This window comes from Schistocerca piceifrons, chromosome 2 (assembly GCF_021461385.2).
Source record: "Schistocerca piceifrons isolate TAMUIC-IGC-003096 chromosome 2, iqSchPice1.1, whole genome shotgun sequence".
Lineage (NCBI taxonomy): Eukaryota > Metazoa > Arthropoda > Insecta > Orthoptera > Acrididae > Schistocerca > Schistocerca piceifrons.
In genome coordinates, this window is record NC_060139.1 from 116,495,495 (window position 1) to 116,518,804 (window position 23,310).

At 40.3% G+C, this 23,310-nt stretch overlaps 1 protein-coding gene across 1 annotated transcript in view; it reads right to left on the reverse strand.

Moving 5' to 3' along the window:
- The window catches only part of LOC124776960 (lysosome-associated membrane glycoprotein 1-like), a 52,142-nt gene that overhangs the window by 20,334 nt on the left and 8,498 nt on the right, over positions 1-23,310 (reverse strand). The window contains exon 2 of the mRNA XM_047252194.1: positions 1,421-1,860. Coding sequence (XP_047108150.1) covers positions 1,421-1,860 — 440 coding nt within the window. The remainder of the gene's footprint in view (positions 1-1,420; positions 1,861-23,310) is intronic.

Below are 23,310 nucleotides of genomic sequence, written 5' to 3' on the forward strand. Positions count from 1 at the left end.
GATTAGGAAACTTCAGTGCAGTGACTGCACAGATTTGATACTGGATAGGTCAATGACAACTGAGAAACAGTTTAATTTAATTAGACAATTGGACAGAGGAAGTTTGAAATTCCCACATGCATTTCCTGTGACAGTAATCATGTACAGTTACTTGACTCTACAAAAGTTGTTGGCAACATCATCATTCCTGAAGCTGCTGAATCAAAGAGCAGTAGCAGCTGAACTAATTTGGAAAATAATTATGGTTGCTGATCTGTTGTGTGAAGGTTCTTGTCCTCAGCACACTGTATCAGAAATGTGAAGAAAATTATATGGACCACTGTAAATATAGTACTAAATAATTTTGTAAAAAGAAAAATGATGAAACTTTTGTACAGTCTCTCCAAAGTTCTAAGAAGAGGAAACGTCTAACACTATGCCACAATTTGAAATAAACTTTTTAAAAATTTAATAGCTTTAATCTGTATTTTATTGCTATCTCCTACTGAACTCCTAAAGTCCCCAACACAAAATGTTTTACTCATTGATGAAATGTGTTTCGTGTAAAATCAAATGCAAGTGCTGTACAGTGTCTTCAAAGTACTAAGAATCAAAAATCTACTTCTTAATGGCCACAATATTTTTGCAATATTGCTTAAAATACATTGCTCGCTCCCTGTCACTAACCTCCAGATAAGTAAACTGCTTTTATCCTTTAAATGAATGATGTTATGCTCTGTCAAGTGTTAAAGTGCTGTCAAGTGTTAAAGTGCTCTACAGTTTCCTGAAAATTGTAAGAAACAAAACAGTCTTTTTGGCACAGCCCTAACATCTTATTTTATTGGTTAGCATGAATTGATTACTACCTGTCATTAGCCTGCATCTGAACCCACAGTAAATTCAGAAACTTCTGACTAAAAGTAAGGAATACGTGGTACAATTTCCTGGGTAAGTTCATTACTTGGTTGGACAAATGTAGAAGTTTAAAATTGCAGAATGGTAAATTGCCCCTAGAGAAATATACAGCACTTAGGGTTACCGCATATGGCTTAGTGAAGATAAATTATTACTGCTGTGGAGAACTAAATATGTCATATATCCTGCAATAAATTTCAAACTGACTCACTAGATCCTGGTGGCTTGAATTGAACTTTACTGGCAACTGTTCTATAGAGGCGGGGATGTGAATTCGAGTCCCAGTCCAGCACAAATTTAATTCAGTGCCCATAAACAGCTGAGATCTGAAAGTCTTTTTCATTCTGTATATACAGCTGCTGAATCACCCAAAAAGTGTTTTCTTTCTGACACCTTCAGAAGAACATACACCAAATGTATGAGAAGGTGCTTTAATATTAGCCATAAAACCAATTACATTTTGTTTGGAAGCCACTGAGCTCTGTTACTGTTATATGTGCTTGTATGAGAAACTAAAATATCTTACCTTATTGTCTGCTTTACTGTATGTAACATTAATCCTTATTGCCATATTGACAATAACACAAGTTACATCTGATGCGTTATTTCTTACTGACCATGAACCTGCAGCAGGTTGAGGCATTGGCGTTGGTGAAGGGGCAGGTGCAGGAGTAGTAGTATTTGGGCTTGGTGTCGTGACAGGGCCAACAGTAGTTGTGTTTGGAGCTACAGGAGTTGTGCTGGTCGTGGTTGTGTTTGGAGCTACAGTAGTTGTGCTGGTCGTGGTTGTGTTTGGAGCTACTGTCGTAGTAGTAGTAGTAGTTGTTGGAGCTACAGTGGTAGTAGTTGTCGCATTTGGAGCCAGTGTAGTGGTAGTACTAGTAGTTGTGTTGGGGTTTGGAGTAGTGGTATTTGGGCTTGGGGATGGTGTGCTTGGGGGAGGCTGTGGTGGTGGTGCAGCAACATCTGTAAAGAATAAAAATTTAACATTAGTGCCAATTCTTTGAAACTACTTTCGTTACTGTTTGACATAAAACAAAATGTGCAAAATACAGATACTGCAGTTACAAACAACTATTTCAAACAAGTTTTGATGATCATCATCATCAAGCTTCCAGACTCTGGCTGGGTCTGCTTAGGACATAGGTCTCCCCCACCTTTTCCTGTCCTCCCAACATTTTTCTTTCCACTTTGTCCCAATCTTCTCTCTTCATCACATATCCCTTCAGTTCAATGATCACTGTTTCCGTCTTCCTCTAGTCTTTTGCCGCGTTCTGTCATTTCGTAGCCAGCCTCAGTATCCTGCCAAAACTGTTGTAAAATGTCCTTAACATCTTTATCTTTACTTTTCCGTGGTCTCTTGCATGAACTTTTCTTTATTTCTCTCAATTTTTCCATTCCAGAAAGCACTATTCTACTTTTTTGAAGTTTCATCTCTCAAGCCTGTATCCTGCTCACCTGCCTTTTCTCCATTAATCACGTTTCTGGTGCACAAGTGAGTAATTGACCATAATACATTCTTGGTACAGATTCTTACTACAGACCAGGCTTCCCTACACACTGCAGGAAACCTAGGGCTTGCCTTCCCTTTGTATCAATATCCTTGTGATTCCTTGCACTATGTTCTACTGTTCTCAGGTATTTCGAACTTTACACTTTATACTTGCCCTCTAATATTTATATCCATTGCTACTCTCCTCCTATTCCTTACCACAATCACTTCACACTTCGTTGCATCGAATTTCAGTTCATAATGTTCCACCACTCTCTCCTACACATTTAGGCTCTCTCTGAACCTCTCTTCCATTCCCCATCATCAAATCATTTGCAAATGCCACTGCTTTTATATTTTTATTTATTTGCACTACCCACCCCTGTTACTATCTCACCCTTAATGGTAATGAAAAGTAGAAGCAGTAGGTTCTGTCAATTTTTCTGCTCAAATGGCCTGTCGCCCAACCCCTTCCCCTTCAACCCCATTTTTATAGAACTCACACTCTTTCAGTACATTTACTTTTAGTTCTCGTAGTCACCCTTCCAATTCCCTTTTTTGGATGGTTTTCCGGGTTTTTCTCCTTTTCGCACCATCTTACACTTTCTCCATGTCCGTGAATACCACTACTAAATTCTTACCAATTCGCAGAATCTATGAGTTGTGTTACATGAGAATGTTAGACTGACTGTACACTCCAGGTCTAAACCCATATTGTTCCTCTCTTAGTCCTGTCTCTCTCTTCAAGAATTTAATTTAATGCATGACAATTCTGGAGCATGGTTAATTACAATCCACTGCAAAAAAAAACATTTTTTGTGTATTAAACTAGTATCTAGTCAATCAAAAGAACAGAATCACCTGCAACAATGAATTATGGTGAAGTAACTGTCCACAGTCTATAACAATGCACATGTTAGAAGCGAAGGAGATGGATTAATTCATAACACTAAAAATTTGTATATCATGTGCAGCACTTACTATTATCATAATTCTGTGCCTGCTTTTGCCATAACTTTTGGGGCATACATTTACATTAGCACTGATTTTCAAGTTAGTTCATGTATAACGACTGCTATATTGACAATGCTGAGTTCATTATGGCCAACAAAACCAACAGTAACTACTGCATTGAGAAACAATCTATGTACATAATTATTTGAAAGGAAGCTGTATCAACTGTGTTCCCCTGTGACACACCCCAGCACCATCAGCTGCCCAAGGAGCTAACAGCACAATGATCACTTGGATTAGATCAGATATACTTTTTGTTCCAATGATTCCGTGTGAAGAGCTTTCAGGAAGTACACTATATCTAAGCAAGAATACATACTGAGTATTTACATACGAGCAAGCTAATGTATCTTCCACAGATACCCCGTGAAATGAGAATTTTTTTCTTTTAAGAATATTCATTATGAGGTTATAAATACTGAATAGGTGAATCATTTTATAACACTTACTTAAAATTATCACATTACTGCACTGAATTTGTACTAAATTGTACTAAAGTCAGACTGCACTAATATTCACATTATTTAATATTATTAGTGACACCCCCCCCCCCCCAACTGTTTCTACTAAAGTTCATCAATGGCGTAGTAGCAGTAGTGTGCCACCAATAAATCTTTTAGGCTCCTCAAACCGAACACTATTGGTAGTTAAAACTTTTATGGCGGCTGGCTTGGAGATGTGTGTTCCTGAATAATGAACACCTTTTTGGACCAAAGTGACTAAATCTTTGTGAAGAGTATTCTTATTTCTAGTACTGAGTCCCTGAACTGGGCTGTTTGAAAAAAATACAATAATAATAAACCCATATATGACATTATGGAATGAAAGTAAGAGTATGTCGGCTTTTTCATTTTTATATCCCCTATGTCTGGCAACATACAGATTTGTTTGCCCACTACTTGCGTCAGTCACCAGTTTAGACATATACTGGTGGGAAACCAGTTACATGTTCTAAATGGCATGTAGTGTTTTTCCTCCCAAAATTTACTGACAAAAGACTTAGCTAGGAACCATTTATTAATGTCCATGAAAATTTGATGCACCGATCTTTCTACGACTAGACTATTTGCTATTCAATGCCATGTTTGTATCATCTGCAAATGAAAAACTTGGCATCTGGTAATGTTACTGACAGGAACCTCCAAAATCTCATTAATTAGTTCCCAGATAGCCTGATAGCTTAATACAAGACTCTTTCCTACTGATGCTGTTGCCTGTCAGATACAATATGAACCATTTTGTAACATCTATTATTACACTGTAGTAGTCTCATTTACTTCAAAGGATAATGTAATTCACACAGTCAAATCCATTTAACAGACCACTAACACAAAGTGTACATAAAGTCTGGGAACACTTTCAATTATTTATTGCACAAGTACTAAACATTATACAGATGCCATACAATATTGCATTTTGAAGAGAAACTCCTGAAAGTATCTTTCTTTTCTCTTTTTTTTACAAACATTCGATACGAGAACCACGAGCAACTCGGCAGACGTCAATACGGTAGTTGAATTCTTGTCATACCCGTACCAGCATGGCGTCGTCGACTGTGGCAGTCGCTTCCCATGCTCTCTCCCAGAGCTAGGCTACATCACGTGGTACAGGCAGTACATACTCCAGATCTAATGTGCCTCCACAGAAAGTCACATGGTGTGAGATCTGGTGATCATTGAGGCCATTTTATGAAACAGCTGTCCCCTTCTGTAGCACAGCTGACATGTTTGCGACTAGCGCTAACTATCGCCAAATTGCCAAACTTTGCTGTGGCGGTATACATAAAAAAACTTTCAGGGTTTCTCAGCAAAATGAGGTGTGATATCTGTAAAATGTTTGGTTCTTGTGCAATAAATAACTAAAAGTGTTCCCGGACTTTGTGTACACCCTGTATATACCAGTACATGACTGCTTAATGAATTAAGTAAATTCTTGCAATATGTGTATAGATCTTTTTCAATATCAGAATCTTTCAGAAATCTCAACTGTAGCTTTCATAATAAATTATTTGTAGAAAGACATGTTTACACCAGCGACTGTTAAACTTCATTTCCACTATTGCAATTTCAGCCTTAGGCCAGCCAGTATCAAGTGCAGATGTATTGGCTTTAAGCCATGTCTACTTTATACAAGCAGACATTTATATGTCGTCGTCATTTGCTGTTATATACATTGACAACAGCATATCAATGTGTCAGCTTGTGTAAAGTAGACATTGCTTAAAGCCAAAACATCCGCACCTGATAATGGCCTAAGTCCGAAATTACAACAGCGGAAACAAAAAATTTTTAACAGTAGCTGGCGTAAACATGATGCCTTTCAAGAAATTTCAAGTGACTGAATCCCAGTTACGAAAGTTAATTAAATTATTTGTATTTAGGTGGTTACGAAGACAGTTATCCAATTATATATCACCTTTTCCAACTTTTTCGTGAATGATGGTAAAAATGAAATTAGACGGTAATTCTTTCTTTACCTCCTTTCATAAACAAAGGCTTAACTTAGCCTATTCCAAACACTTTGAAAACCTTACACTGATAAATGACTTGTTACACAAATGATTCAATATGTAAACTACAGCCTAGTTGGTGTAAGCTGATCCTTCAAAGTTTCAGAGGGCTAAGCACAGCACCTTCATAGGCCTACCTCAACCAGTAGCTTAACACTTTTTTTGTTAACATCTCAAAGTCAATGTCTCTGTGTTGTCACAGCCCTACTGATTTCACCTGCAGCCATTAACACTTCACAGTTGAAAGCTGGCATCAGTGCTGCAAACTGTCTAATCTTCCTAAACCATCTGCCCATTAGAATTTCCTGATTTTTAAATATTTATGGTGGTCTTTAACCCTTAAGCAGTCGCGTGGGGTGTTCAGAACACCCCAGTCATCCTTATCGATGGATTATTACATAATGGATAGGAGTGTAACATCATGTTCTTTGGTACCTTTCTAGGACATAATATGAAAGCTTTGAGTAACAGAATCTACAATGGAAGCACAAGTTATAAGAAAACATGCAACAATGTGCCTTGGGGTGTTGTCAGCACCCCGCGTGGCTTTTTATGTTGCAGTGCTGCGATAAAGTGCACACACTGTGCAGTTGAAGTACCTATGGAGCGTTGCAAAACGGAGCAAGAAAGAGTGCGAAACCTTCTGGAAGAGGTCTTAGACGAAACTTTTGAAGGAGGAGAAGAGAAAGAGGAGACAGACAGTTGTGAAGTTGTCTCCTATCACAGTGACACAGAAACAGAGGAGAAGACAACCTGGGACTGGAATCGCAAGTAAGTGTAGCAGATAACAAAAGGAAGCATAGTTTCCTAATTGGAAAGGATAAGGTTACAAAATGGATGAAAAGTTGTCCTAGCCGTAGCGTAAGAACTAGAAGTGTAGACCCAGTTATTCATCTCCCTGGTGTGAAAGTTATCGCAAAATCTGCTGTGGACGGTTTTTCAATATTTATTAATGACATAATAATTAGAACAATTACATTGTGCACAAATATTTACATACAACACATTGCATCAAATTTCACAAAAGACCATGATGCCAAACCAACATATGAGGAAGAAATCTAATCTCTTCTGGGTCAGCTGATGTTGGCTGGGCATTACAGGGCAGAACACCAAAATTTGGAAGACTTATCGGACACAAATGGTTTTGGAATTGCAAAATTTCATGCAAAAATGAAATTGTGGCACTTTTGTTTCTTTTTCAATGATATTCCAGACCGACCACAGCATAGAGAACTTTATCGCCTAGCTGTGTTCAGAGAAGTGTTTGAATTTTTCATATCAAACTGTGTCAGTAATTATACTGTGTCTGAATATACGACAGTGGGTGAACGACTGGTTGCATTTAGAGACAAATGTTGTTTCCAACAGTACATCCAACAAGCCTGCAAAATATGGTTTGAAAATTTTCACCCTATGTGACGCAAGAACACGGTATACTTCGGGGATGGAAACCTATGTTGGGAAACAGCCAGAAGGTCCCTTTGCACTATCAAACTCGCATAAGGAGATAGTAAATAGACTTGTACAGCCTATCGAAGGTACAGGACGCAATGTGACACTGGACAACTGGTTTTGTTCATGCTGGTCATTTGCCCTATTTTTCCAAATGACTGACATTGCTTGCATTAACGTCTTCATCATATACGCAAATAATAAAAATGAGAGGATTCCTGAAGAATGTTTTTATGTGACGCCGGAAGGTCATTAGTAAATCCCGTAGTGTCCAAGAGAGCAGCCACTCACTCCCTGCCTAAACAAGTTAGACGAAAGCCACTAAAATGGCGGGAATTGAAGACAGCAACAATGCATCACCTTCTGAACAAAGAATACTTAAGCCCAGGTGCTGCACAGTTTGTCCTCTGAGTAAAGATATGAAAGTTAAATTGCACTGTGCTCAATGTTTGAAAGTTACGTGTTCAGTCATCTCCACTAATCCTTCACTGATCCGACACTATTCTGCTACCTGTATTTTGTTATCTGACATGACTCTCTCGCTAACAATGCATTTGCTTTGCTGTCTGCATTACAAACTTTAATATTTTGAAGTATGTCTTAACAAGCTATATAATGAACATCGCAGATGTTTCTGACAATCTGTTTTCTGTTTGTATACAAGATACCTTTATTCCTTGAGTAAGCCATCACAGCTTTTTTGTAAAAAAAAACTGTTTTTTCAAATAAGGCAAGGACTTTTATTAATGTGTTTTATTTTTCATTCATGCCGTCAGCAATGTATATGACTAGTTCATGTATCTAAGAGTTCCCTGAAACAATTTTTGGCTTCCTGACTACTTTCAAACTAAGATATAACTCTGATCAGCATTAACATTCAACAAAAGGATGTGTGTATCATGGTATGAGGTGATTGATGGGTGGTTTTGTAATTTTGCTTGTAATGTCTATCTATACAGATTAGCAAATTGTTGAGAATGACCATTGATATCCTTATTGGGAAGTTTACAGTTGGAATTATGTTAAATGATGTTACCGACTGCAATAAATTCTTATTGGATGAAATGTCAAGAACCGACATTAAAAGATATTTCTTTGTTTCTGCTGTTAAATAGTGAATAAAGCTTTAAGGTGATTTATGAACAGATTAAAACTCACCTGCAAGTGTTTGGTGCATCCTATTATCAGGTATTATGAAACTTTATGCAAGCAAAATTGTGTGTGTCAAACATATTAAATTTATGAGTTTCTGACGAATGTTGTAACTACTACTTTCTCAGTACAAGTGAGAGGCTAACCTAAATTCCAGAAATCACATGGTAAGAGATTATGTCAACTAGGTTCTAGGACTAATTTATCAATGTTGATAAGTAGTTAATTATACTTCTCAGTCCTCTAATATTTTGATGCCATAAAACATTTCTGGTGATTGCTGAAAAGTGCACGAAAGTTTAGTTTCATTCTTAATCAAAAATTTGTTTCCATTTCAACCTGGAACTGTGTCATCCCCACAAAAAAGTTTTCAACTCCCCCCCCCCCCCCCCCCCATTTCCTGTGATCTTTTTTGTGTGTTTAGGTGAAGGTCATGCCTAGCATAATCTCATCTACTGACTGACAGAAGGGTTATGGAACTAAACAATCAGGTCATCAGTTCCACGATTCAAAAGTTACTTGTGTAAGATAGAGGTGTCCGCTAAAAGTAGACTGATCCAGTCAGAGGGGTTAAACTATGAAGCGAGGAAGCTAAAAACACATACAGCATAAAGTGATAGGCCAAATCTAAAAAATTGGAAAACATAGGGACAACAGTGTTGTCTTTTCAAGGGGGAGTGGTCATGGGTCTCAGACCCAGAAAACAGAGAGGTCCGAACAATAACCATCCTGCCCCTGCTCTAGAAGTAAAGTAAAACCTTACAACTAAAAATAGAAACTACACTACTGGCCATTAAAATTGCTACACCAAGAAGAATCTTTCACATGGAGAGACATACCATGTCACAGGAATAAGAAATGAGAGGTGAACAACTAATTAGTTTCTGTAAAGAAAATTCACTAGCAGTGGGTAACATCATTTGAACACCACAAAAGAAGACGTTACAGATGGATATCAAATTTGAATAGGGAAAGATATCAGCTGGACTACATGCTGATACAAAAAAGGTTTAGGAGCTGTTTGAAGAATGCTGAAGCTTATCCAGGAGCAGATATAAATTCAGACCACAACTTAGTGATGGGAGAAATACGAGTGAAGTTGAAGAAAGTCTTGAGAGGTAAAGTAAAGGAAAGACTAAACATAGAAAGACTCAAAGAGGTAGGAAAGACATCAGATTTGGAGAACAGATTTATGTAAAAAATGGCAAAGAGGTAGTGTTGATGAATTTGTTAATGACAAGTGGATAAAAAAGAGGGAAGGACTCATGGACTCTGCCAAAGAAGTACTAGGAATTAGAGTATCACAAAGCACCACGAAAGAATGGATAACAGAAAACATTTTGAAAAAGATGGAAGAGCACAGAAAGTGGAAAAGTGCACAAACTGAAGAAGGCAAAAAGAGGTACAGGAAACTGAATAATGAATAAAGAAGAGAAACTGAAGAAGCAAGAGAAAAATGGATGAAACACAAATGTGACAAAATAGAGAAAATGGAGAGAGAGGGAAAGTATGAAATGATGTATAGACTGGCTAGTGAGATAGTTTTTGAACGTAAAAGAAAGAGGAATAACATGGAAATAGAAGGAGCGGATAGTACTCTAGCAGAAGAACCAAGGAGGTTTTGAACAGATGGCAAGAATATATTGAATGTCTGTATAAGGGGGATGAAATGCGAAGCGAAATTAAGGTTGAAGAGGAGCAATATGTGCCGGAAGATGGAAAGGGATTTACCATCTTTGAAGTAGAAGTAGAAAAGGCGCTGAACGAGATGAAGAATAGGAAGGCATGTGGAATAGATGATTTGTCAGCAGAACTGTTGAAGAGTCTGGGAAACAAGGCAAGAAAAGACAGTCTACCCCCGTAACGCGATATATATGACAAAGGGGAATGGCCTGAGGACTTCGCTGGAACATTTATGATACCAATAGACAACGAGAAATACTAAAAAATGTGAAGAGCACCGGACCATCATCAGTCTAATTTCTCATGCAGCTAGTCTTGCTGAGAGTGTTGAATAGAAGGTTATATGGCAAGCTGGATAGAGGGATTGCAGAGGAGCAGTTCGGATTTAGAAGAGGAAAAGGAACAAGAGATGCTATTGCCTGCTAAGAACTATAGGGGAAAGATATATGGAAGAGGGTAGAGATCTTTGAAGTTTTTATAGATTTAGAAAAGGCTTTTGACAGAGTTCAGTGGAACAAGCTGATGGATATCGTGAAGAGGAAAGGAGTAGATTGGAAAGAGACGACTGATACAAAATCTATATTTACATCAGAAAGTAAGGATAAGGACTGGAAATGAAATGTCAGAAGGAAGCAGCATTCATCGAGGTGTTAGACAAGGTTGTTGCCTTTCCCCACTGTTGTTTAACGTATACCTTGAAGAGATTATTGCGAAAAGTTTAGATGGGAAAAGAGGAATATGTATTGGTGGAAAGAGAATAGAATGTATAAGATTTGCTGATGACATGACATTAGTGGCAGAAAGTGAGTGGACAGTGAATAACATGCTCAAAGATCTGAATGAAGCTTGTGTGGAATATGGAACGCAAATAAACACAGCAAAAACAAAGAGTATGGTCATCAGTACAAGATGCAGACTGTCCAACATTAAAATAGGACAATCTAACATTAGCCAAGTAAGTGAATTTAAATAACTCAAAAGCACAATAACGTAAGACTTGAGGTGTCACCAGGAGGTGAAAACTCGAATTGCCATAGTGAAGGAGGCATTCAACAGAAAGAGGAGACTTATGTGGCAAATTAGATAAAGGACTAAGGAATAGGCTTGGCAAATGTTTTGTCTGGAATGTGGCACTATATGGGGCAGAAACATGGACACAGACAAGAGGATGAAAAAGGGTTAGAAGCATCTGAGATGTGGATGTGGAGGAGAATGGGGAGAATAAGCTGGATGGAAAGAGTGAGTAACGAAAGAGTATTGGAAAGGGTTGGTGAGAGAAGATGTCTGCTGAAGGTTGTAAGAGAAAGGAAAAATAATTGGTTGGGACATTCATTGAGAAGGGAGTGCTTGCTAGTAGATGCTTTGGAAGGATTGGTTTGTGGGAGAAGACAAAGACAGAGGAAGAAGGAGATACAAAATGATAGACGAAAAAGGGAAGGGGAAATTATGCAGACCTGAAGAGGATGGCAGAAGACCAGACAGCCTGGAGAACTAACATGTGAAAACCTGCCTTTAGGCAGAACACTGATGATGATGACCAAGAAGAAATGCAGATAATAAACGGGTATTCATTCGACAAATATATTATACTAGAACTGACGAGTGATTACATTTTCACACAATTTGAGTGCATAGGTCCTGAGAAATCAGTACCCAGAACAACCACCTCTGGCCGTAATAACACCTTGATACACCTGGGCATTGAGCCAAACAGAGCTTGGATGGCATGTACAGGTACAACTGCCCATGCAGCTTCAACACGATACCACAGTTCATCAAGATTGGTGACTGGCGTATTGTGACGACCCAGCTGCTCGGCCACCATTGCCCAGACGTTTTCAGTTGGTGAGAGATCTGGAGAATGTGCTGGCCAGGGCAGCAGTCTAACATTTTCTGTATCCAGAAAGGCCCTTACAGGACCTGCAACATGCAGTCTAGCATTATCCTACTGAAATGTAGGGTTTCACAGGGATCGAATGAAGGATAGAGCCACGGGTCTTTTAACACATCTGAAATATAGCGTCAATGCGAACAAGAGGTGACCGAGACGTGTAACCAATCACACCCCATACCATCTTGGGTGGGTGATACGCCAGTATGGCGATGACGAATACACTCTTCCAATGTGCATTCACCGCGATGTCGCCAAACCATCATGACGCAGTAAACAGAACCTGGATTCATCCGAAAAAAATGACGTTTTGCCATTCGTGCACCCAGGTTCGTCGTTCAGTCCACCATCGCAGGCGCTCCTGTCTGTGATGCAGCGTGAAGGATAACCGCAGCCATGGTCTTTTGAGCTGATAGTCCATGCTGCTGCAAACATCATCGATCTGTTCGTGCAGATGGTTGTTGTCTTGCAAACGTCCCCATCTGTTGGCTCAGGGATCGAGACTTGGCTGCACGATCCGTTACAGCCATGCGGATAAGATGCCTGTCACCTCGACTGCTAGTGATACGAGGCCGTTGGGATCCAGCGCAGCGTTCCGTATTACCCTCCTGAACCCACCGATTCCATATTCTGCTAACAGTCATTGGATCTCTATCAACGTGAGCAGCAATGTCGTGATACGATAAACCACATTCGCGATAGGCTACAATCCGACCTTCATTAAAGTCGGAAACATGATGGTACGCATTTCTCCTCCTTACACGAGGCATCACAACAATGTTTCACCAGGCAACGCCGGTCAACTGCTGTTTGTGTATGAGAAATCAGTTTGAAACTATCCTCGTGTCGGCACATTGTAGGTGTCGCCACCGGTGCCAACCTTTTGTGAATGCTCTGAAAAGCTGATCATCTGCATATCACAGCATCTTCCTGTCGGTTAAATTTCGCGTCTGTAGCACGCCATCTTCGTGGTGTAGCAATTTTAATGGCCAGTAGTGTACTTTCATGTAGGAAACTGAGGAACAGTTAAACCATCAACGGACTGTCTTTAATATTAAAGACACACAATCTGGGAGACTATACTTAGTGCGAAGGGTCAAAAGAAGGTGACATTCCATCCCATCGGTCTGGTTCCACAGCCACATTGATGGGGTGGCTCATTACGTAAGAGGAAACAATGGGTGAGCCTTTTATGAGCAATGCATACACAGCACGACAGTCGATTACTACTAAGAGGGGCAGAAGGAAGAGCGACAACTGCAGTAGTCTCCTTGATTGTGCAGAGTTTATTACTGAGGGCAGTAGCGCAGCAGATGTCATTCCACTTCTGGGCAAACAGATCTGACACGTATCCACATATCTACACCTCAAATAATGAAAGGGAATTGGGGCTAAGTATCTGTCTCTCCAGCCAAAGCGGCAGCCAGTTTTTTCCCTGGGATACCCTCTTAACTCAGGACCCAGAGACAGACAACTGAGCCAAGGGCAGAGAGGTGGTCATGGATAGCACAGACCAAATGGTGATAAAGAGTGGCATTGGTGTGTAGCCTGCAGGCTGCTCACTGAGTATGGAGGGAGGGCTGATTAACAAAATGGTGGGCACTGTTAATAGCTAGCAGCTCTGCTGTAAACACACTACCTGTTACAAGCAGTAAACGGTGTGCCATGCTAGCAGGAGACAAAGGCATATCCCACCTTATCTATTGTTTTAGAACTATCAGTGTAGAAAACACTAGCATCCTGGAACTCTGCAAGGATGGAATGTACAAGATGCCAGAATATCATGGGGGCAACAAGAGACCTAGAACCCTGGAATAGGTTAGTAAATCCATGGTCTAGCCACCACCCACAGTGGGTATTCAGGGGGAAATACAGAGGGTTTATTCCAGTGAATGGAGATGGGAGATCCCAATGGAGGGGAGTGAGAGGCATTCAAACTGGCAATCCCACTTGAAGGGTAGCAGGAGGGAGACATCCATTGTATGCAAAGGCTGCTGAGCCATAAGCCTATCAACCATGATCTAGTCTGCACAAACCTAGAGAACAGTATATATGAAGACTAGTAGTATGGTCTGCACCCCTCAATGTCTGGGCCAGGTGGCAGAGAGCATTAAGCTTCAGCATGCAGGCAGTCTTCAGGTGGAGAATATGGGGCAGCCACACGAGCTTTTATCAAAGAGAAGGCTAAGAAACAGGACTGTGCTACAATTTCTAGGTGCTGGTTGCCTAAATAAAATTATGGATTGGAGGTGGGCAAAATGCTGTGAGCTGACAGCAAAAATGCATACCCTATGTTTAGGAAGGATAAAACTGGAAGCCAGGTGACAGAGCCCACATAGAGGCCCATCAGATGGCACCTTGGAGCTGGCATTCAGCAGCTGCTCCAGATGCAAAAATCTGTTGACATACAACACTACAGCAACAGGAGGCCCAATACGTGTTACAAGCCCATTGATGGCAAACAGGAGGAATGTGACACTTAACACACAACCCCACAGGATACTATTCTCCTGGATCCAAAGGGTGCTGAGTGAAGTGCTAACTAGCCCCGAAGAGCCAGTGGAATAAAAGCTTTTGGATAAAAATCTAAAGGGGGCCGCAAAAGCCCATCACGGAGGGTAACAAAAATGTACCGAGCCAAGTCATGTCGTATATTGTAAGTAGGTTAAATTAGACTTGAGGTGTTAGCATTCGGAAAAAACCTGTTGGTTTGCTTTTCCAATCCGAGTAAATGGTTAGTACATCATCCTTCAAGAAGCCACAGTGATATGGGGACAAAAGGACTCTAGGTTCAAGTACACAACATAATCTCAAGCTAACCATCCTCACTAGCAGTTTACGAAATATGTTGCCGAGGCTAACTGGTCGGTAGCTGTCTAGAGACGTTGAGTTCTTTCCATGCTTAAGTACAGGGATAACTATGCTATCTCATCATTGTGAAGGGAAGACACCCGTGAGCCAAAAGCAGCTGAAGAAAAGTAGAGGTTGCCTCTGGGTAATGTCCAAGTGTTGGCTCATCTGGTTGTTGATGGAATCTGGACGTGGGGCCACTTGTGTGGCGAGGTACGAGCCTGCATGAAATCCCATTCAGTGATGGGATTATTATAGGCTTCCACTTGGCGGAGGAGGTTTCTTCAATTAATCGTTTCTGCCAGACATGTAGCAGGATAGGAAGCAAAAGTAAACTGAGCACACTGTAGGATATGGCCCTGGACAGTACTGTCACTGGCAGCCCCCAAGGCTACAGAGCTTAGACCAAACGAGATGAGAGGTATGCGTCCCCAGGGAGGAAACAGTGTTCCCAGCAATCCGTTTTACTCTGCTTAATAAGGTAGTGAGCCTTACATGAAGATGCTTTAAAGCACTAAGGTTGGACCGTGAAGGGCACTTAAATGGCTGAAGCACCTGTTGGCACTCCTGGACAACGACTGCTACATCCTTGGTCCACCAAAGTACCAGTCGACGACATGGGGGGGGGGGGGGGGGGGGGGAGGGGGGGCTGTGGATAGGGAGACAGCAACACCAGCAGTATGAAGAATGTCACGTCTCGCATGACCATATCATCAATACAATGCAAGAGAGGTGGCAAAGTGCACAGAAGACACACAAAGGCTCATTGGCTCTGCAGAATACTCTATGTGTATGCCTGTATACATAGTGGCGGCACAGAAATTATAGAATCACTGGAAAGTTATCACTGTCACAAAGATCATGACACTTCCCCCACATAGGGTGGTGTGCTTGAGTCCCTGAGGAGGTGGTACAGGGGCAGCAATTGCTGTATTAATGTAGGCAGTTCAACATAAGGAATTTGTCTACCTGGAAGGAGGTAGATACTGAAATTGGCGATTGCTGAGGGCTCTTGCTTCCAGGTTGGTATAATGAGAGGACCCAGTTACTAATTACATTGATCCAAAGCACAGACCTCTCCAAACGCTGTCTTGGGGCTGGTACGGTTCAGATAGAACACTCGGTAACCACAAACGGAAAGTGGTCATCATGGACTTGTGTTTCTTGAAGAGCAAGACAGACTGCAGAATAAGAGGAAACAAGTTGTTGTTCCCGTACATTACAGTAATATCCGTTGCAATTCCACTGGATTATCGTGTGGTGAGAGTCCAGGTTAGATGTGAAGAAGCCAAAGGGAGATCACATCGCCAGGTCAGTGAACATCACTGACGAAGATGGGGAGACATCAATAAAAACCCTGTTAATTCAGAATAAGAAGCAGGAAATGAAGCCCCCTGGGATGTTGGGGAAGTATCATCCTTGGACTTGCACTGTTGCTGCTTCTCCCTCAGAGGAAGGGAGGCAGTCTTTATCAGTTAGGAAATACTGTGAAGCGATGTCCAGATCGGACAGACAGTGAGCGGCTTTGGGGCTCTCAGAGTGGGTCCCTCATCCAATCCGAGGTTGCAGTCTTCCTATCTTGGAAACACCAGGAATAAAGTTGGCAAAAAATAACTTAACTGATAGAAATAACCAGTTATTGAGAAGTAGCAGTTACTGTGATAACTGCTCGTCTGATATCGGCAGTTATTTTAGTAACTGCCAACAGTGCCTCGCGCCACCTGTTTACAGAAGATCGTACCATGCTTTCATGTCAACTCATCTGAGACCTGGCTACAATGGAGACGGATAGACCATCTGGTAGGTGTTCTATCCAACAGGGAAATAACTGCGAGACTGTGTGCCATCTGTTGATAGAACTGTGTACCATTTCATGCACACTAACTACTTTCAGCACAAACGATTAAATTAATGTCAGAGCACTGGCTGATAGGATGACCATGAAGGCATTGCACGTGTAACAATCATTCCCTTGAGTCACCGTTCTATGGGTCAATTTAGTTTGGGCGGACAGTACAAATACTTACCATAAATTCGAGCAACTACGTAAATAACTGTCAGAGGCCAATATTTTTTGCTGGTTATTGCTAGCAGTTACTGCATTCATTCACCAGTTCTTGTTCTCTGGCAGTTAACAGGCTGTCACTACAGGTAACCTGGTAGTTGGTAACTGTGTTCCTGAATCCATTTAAAGGTCGTAGAGCCTGGTGATATTTCCAGAGAGGACAGTAACTAGAGTGAACAAAATATTTTTTTACTGCTACAGAAATAACTGCTGACCATCAGGGGTTCCAGATAGTTTATCAATGGGATTTTATTCTATCCATTTCTTGTAGTTCCCAAAGAGGTGTCACTCTTTCTGGCCTTTGGTTGTGTTAGAGGGTATTTACTTTCATTTCGCATTTTTTTCTGTGTTGTTGCCACTAGGCCAGTAGAACTAGCAATAATCTTATATATGGAAAGCTATGAAATATTGTACCGAGTATGAAACATGTTAACATTTTTTTAGGGGTTTTATACTTTCTGAAATATCTGAGTACTGTAAGTGATCTAAAAATGGAAAATAGCTGAGTATCTTCTCAAAGTATACCATATCCCTAATGCTCAGTGGCATCATTCTCATCATAAAGTGCCAGTGCTGTATCAGATCAATCCCGTTAAAGTGTATCTTATCAACTTCAATACAAAAAACCGTGTGCACTTCGGTGAAATATTGCTTTGCGGCTTTACTAAGAGAAAAACAAGTTTTGTCAATTTGTACCTGTCCGTTGCAAATGGCCTCTTTTTATTTAATTATGGCCATTAACTTTGAAACAGTTTCTGCATATTATTGAGCATATTAACTTCATTCATGAAAATTGTACAATGGAATATTTACACTTCAGACACATGTATGACACATTAACCATTTGATGGAGGCATATTTAGAATGAATACAGGTATGCTTACAACAATAATCATGTCAAGTACTTTGTCAGTGGTATTTGAATAGAAGTATTGATTTACGTATATTACAGACTACTAGTACTTGTGCATACTGCATGAACTTTCTTAAATAATATATGCTTTTTTGTTTTCAAAGAGCTCAAGTCATTTCATTTTCCATTATGTTAAACACTAAAAAGCTTTGTCAGGTGCACTCATTGCTATGTTGAAGTTCTATTATATGCCAAATTTAGCCCTTCATTTTGAGTGTTCCTGTCTCATTCATGAATTAGTCTATTACATATTTGGTCAGTTAACTGACATGTTAAATTGTAAAAAGAAGTCAAAGCAGGTAGGTAAAACTGACAGATGGAATGTTTATTATGCCTCCTACATGTGACAGAAAGGGGGAGGGGGAGAGAGCAAAACATGAAATTGATACATAAAATATGCCTCAGGACAGGAAATTTTTTTACTGAGAGATTGCTGAAAACTTAAAGCAAATTCACATTCCCACCATCAATACTATTAATTCAGACACTCACAATCTGGATATCCAAAGAAGAATTAGATGAACAGAGTACAAAAGATATCTTAATGATGTCTGAGAAGTATAAAACTTGTTACCCTTAGGAGGTCAACACAATCAATCATCCACTGGAATTACAAGGAAAGGTGTCCTAACTTTAAATAGAAGCAACGCATGGAAGGTGGAATGAATGGATTGATGTTGCATCTGTATACCATTACCTTGACCTTCTCAGGCAGGGTATGCCCATGGGCAGGATGCAAGCCCATGTGTCTACACGACTGTCTTTAGGGGCTGTAGACATGCCGGATGAAATGAATGCCAAGTTGTTCCAGATTAGCCATAAGTTCATCATTTAACTGCAGGAGAATGTCAGGGGGCTCAGCCAGATGAGTGCATAACAGCCCAACCACAGACTGGCTACCCAGCTGGTGACCTAGCAAGGAAGGAAAAGGGTTATGGCAGGGAGGGAGGAGAAGGGGGAGGAGAAGAAAGGGGAGGGAGGGAGGGAGGGAGAGAGAGAGAAATGGTTCAAATGGCTCTGAGCACTATGGGACTCAACATCTTAGGTCATAAGTCCCCTAGAACTTAGAACTACTTAAACCTAACTAACCTAAGGACACCACACACACCCATGCCCGAGGCAGGATTCGAACCTGCGACCGCAGCAGTCCCGCGGTTCCGGACTGCAGCGCCAGAACCGCTAGACCACCGCGGCCGGCAGAGAGAGAGAGAGAGAGAGAGAGAGAGAGAGAGAGAGAGAGAGAGAGAGAGAGAGAGAGAGAGAGCGCAGGAGGAAGAGGAGGGAGGGCAGTGGAGATGAACCCACACCGAAGACACTATGTAGAGTTCTTCCCCACCTGGGGAGGTCAGGATTGGATTGGATTGGATTGTTTGGGGGAAGAGACCAAACAGCGAGGTCATCGGCCTCATTAGATTAGGGAAGGAAGTGGGCCGGGCCCTTTCAAAGGAACCATCCCAGCATTTACCTGGAGCAATTTAGGGAAATCAAGGAAAACATAAATCAGGATGACCGATGCAGGACTGAACCGTCGTCCTCCCGAACACAAGTTCACTGTGCTAACCACTGCACCACCTCACTCAGTGAGATGGATGTCAAATACCTAAGGTTGACCAAATGAGAAAAGCTAAAAAGGAGCAACAAAAAGCAAACAAAATCAAAATAACAAGACGAAACAAGTCAGGATGTTAGCCAGGCTAACATTAATAAGAACACCAAGAGGGGGAAAGGGGCAGAGGGAAAGGAATAAGGACAGAAGGAGAAGAAGGTAAAGCAACCTGGAAAAGAAAAAAGTCTGCAATAGCTTGGGGACCTGTGCATGCCAAATACGTATCCACAAAAGAGCTGTGGGCCCCTGTGGAGCATCTACTTACAGAATCAACAGGAACCATCTCCATGTGACCCTGAACAGGCAGAAGCAGCCATTTACTCCAAATTAGCTCTCCTGGCATCAAATGAGGTCTATAATGGAATTTCCTAACAGATACAAACTCAACATTGTTATGTCTATGCTGATATAATGTTGATTAGATTACACTACACTGCTCAGGATCTCCCATCAATAATATTGTCCAGCCCACCAACTATACCCAGTGTCTTCCTTGGTGAAAATTTCAAAAGCGTGTTATCCTAAATTCCTCACCATCTGATCCACAAAAGCACTAGGTTCAATAAACTTATGCTCCAGAGTTGTGTTCCTACATCATCCTGCAAAAGTTGGTCAACATCTCTATCCTGATTATTACCTAACAAAGCTCTTACCAGCTTCCCTATAGTTTTGATTTTTAATTTATTGCTTACAATCTTGTTGGGCACTGTCCACACCAACACCCACCCATCCCCATCTAACTGAAGCAATAGGTCAAACTTATTTCTCACCTTCAAAAAAGCTGTCAATTGCCGAAATAATGGGTCCAAATCCAATAATGTTCCTTCACATCAATTTAATTTAATCATGAAATTTTTGTCTTCTTTAAGAGCAATGTTTCTTTGAACTGACATTTTATGGCCAGATCAAGAGTTGGCCCTTGGTTTGCATTTATCATTCCATGCAATACTATATTATCTTTGAAATAAATTTAGCATGCATGTAAATTAACAACAGTGTAACTCTACACACCCCACTCCCAGCCCGGAGTTCATTAACTCCGTGCCCAGACGTACATATAGCAGGACCAGATCAAGTTTTTGGAGAACAATGAACCCCTATAATCTTGTTATGGTTAATTAAAGATTGATTAGCATCTGTTCTTTTAGTTCATTGTTATTAGCTGTTAGCAACAGTCCACCACTGAACAGCTGGAAACTGAAATTAAACCTTTTTATCTGCTGTCTGACTCAATATACCATGGATAGCATATATAACAAAATATTTCATCATTCGGATTCAAAAACTTGACAGTTGATCAATACACCAACAATCACATCTTATTTAAACTTATGCAACACCATTTATGTCACAGGGGCACACAATACATTTTCAGCACTATGAGAGCACTTCAATTGTTTAACTTTTATTATTACAGCTTTTAAATGTTTTAATTTGTTAATTTTTCTTAGAGAAAATTTTTTTAGGCACTGGCACTATCGAGAAAAATCTTGTCCTAAACTGTCCCTTTCCAAAGAAGAGAGTAAGGCAGACAAGAACATTAGGATTTAACATCCACTGTCATTATCATCAACAGAGATGGAGCACAAGCTCTGATAGTTTCAAGGCTGGGGAAGGAAACCTGTTGTGCCATTTCAAAGGGAACTTCCTGTCATTTTACTGGAATGATTTAGAAGAAATCACGGAGAGCCTAAATCAGAGTGGTCAGGGACCATCCTCCCGAATACAAGTCGTGTGTGCTAACCACTGCGCCACAATGCTCAGTCCTTGCAAAGAAATCAGAGGAAGATAGAAGAGATGTTATTCATTCTGCCATACTGAAGGAAAATAACTACTTTGTCTAACAGGCATGACAACTCCATCTCTGCAGCATACAATACCACTGGTGTGAATCCAGTAACTAATGGTAAAAGGTTCTCAGCAGTCAAGGAAAAACACTGAAGTTCCTCGACCCCCATGCTGACAATTACAACAAGCTCATGGGTGGAACTCACTGAATGGATCACGATATCTGTACAGGATACATATCTGTATCAGGAAATGGTACTAATCTCTTCAGGTGGTTACTGAATATCAGTGTACACTATGTCTGGATATTCTACCACGAAGAAGGAACTAGAATCTCTCATGTAAACTGTCAAAGCGACTGATGTACTCTATGGTAGGCAATGTCACCAAAAGGACCTGGAACACTGCATTCCAGTACTCTTAGCAGATGAGTTCCAGACTGATGGAATGAACTATCCAATTGTGAAAATTCACCAACTCAGAAGTAATGTGTTGGAATAAACTGTACATCAGCACATACCCATTGCAAGACACATAATGCGGGTCTGAGCTGAATGTTTTGCTACTAATCATACCAATTCAGTATTTTTATTTATTTATAATTTATCCTTACGTTTGTTTAATTCAGTACAAAAATGTTTAACTTTTCATTTGAATTCACGATTTGCTCTAATAATGCTTAGCAATACATGTAAGGTATGGTACATTATATTAAATATAGAAAGATTAAATCAAACAATGGAAAATCTAGGCTCAAATAATGACAATATTATGAAAAGAACAATTGCTACTCACCATACAGCAGAGATGCTGGGTCACAGACAGGCATAACAAAGACTGTCAAAGCTTTTGCACACACACACACACACACACACACACACACACACACACACACACACACACACACAATCTTGTCTCTGAATATGAGGGAATATATCTACTTTATTTCAATCAATAGTAAGTGGAAAATGCAGAACTGAAAATTTAAAGGGAGAATGTACCTTTGTAGGGGCAAAATATATAAAATCAATGGTTCATAAACATTCCTTAGAGTGTATTTTACTAGAGAAATGTTTCCTACAGGCATTTTAGCCATTAAAGGCTTTAAATATTCATTTACTTTAAGGGTAGCACACATTGCTAGACCCCTTTTTCCTTCTGTCAACTTCTTGAACTTCAAAACCTAATTTGCTGATATGTGAAAATATTTCGTGCTCACAATTGTCAGACCTGATCGCACACCACATTCACTTGTTTCTCGTGCTTCCGGAGCATTTTCTGTGCTTGTTTACATTGGAAAGTTTGTTACTGTGACAAGATGCCTTGAATTGGGAGAGTATACAAGAAATGCAAAGGAGGGCTTGGAAGAAACCTGAAATCAAATGTAGCTAATGATGATTAAAGTGTAAATAATAGGGATTTTGTCTGTGAGAGTGCTGCAGGCTGTTCTAGGTTAGATTCAACTCCAACTTCCTCAGTGATTGCAAGTGATATTTCTAGCAGTGAAAATAACGAGTTTTAGGACCAGTGATTCCAGATGAAAGCTGAACAATAATTCAAGTTCAGAATCATTTGTAAGTACTAAATATAATTATGAACAGACAAGTGGCAATATTACAAAAGATATTTAACTATTGTCATCTGCCGTATATTCATTTGCAGTTTGTCACGTTATTGCCAGTTTATTTTGTTATGAAGATACCACTGCAAGGTATGGACTTGCAAGTAAACTATTTTTGAACTCCAGAAACTGTAAATCTCAGTGTTCATTTCATATCAGTAGGTAGATTGACAGAAGCGAGTATGAAACTAACATCAGGTTTGTGTATTGACTGTATACTATAGGTAAAGGTGAATTGCCTGGTAAGACACTATGTGCAGTCATGAATGCCCTAAGTGGCCCAACAAGATTTCAGAAGTACACAGGTACATTAAATGAAGCTGCTAAGCATCAAGCTGTTGCCTCTATGAAGGCTGCTGTCAATGAGGCAATTGAAA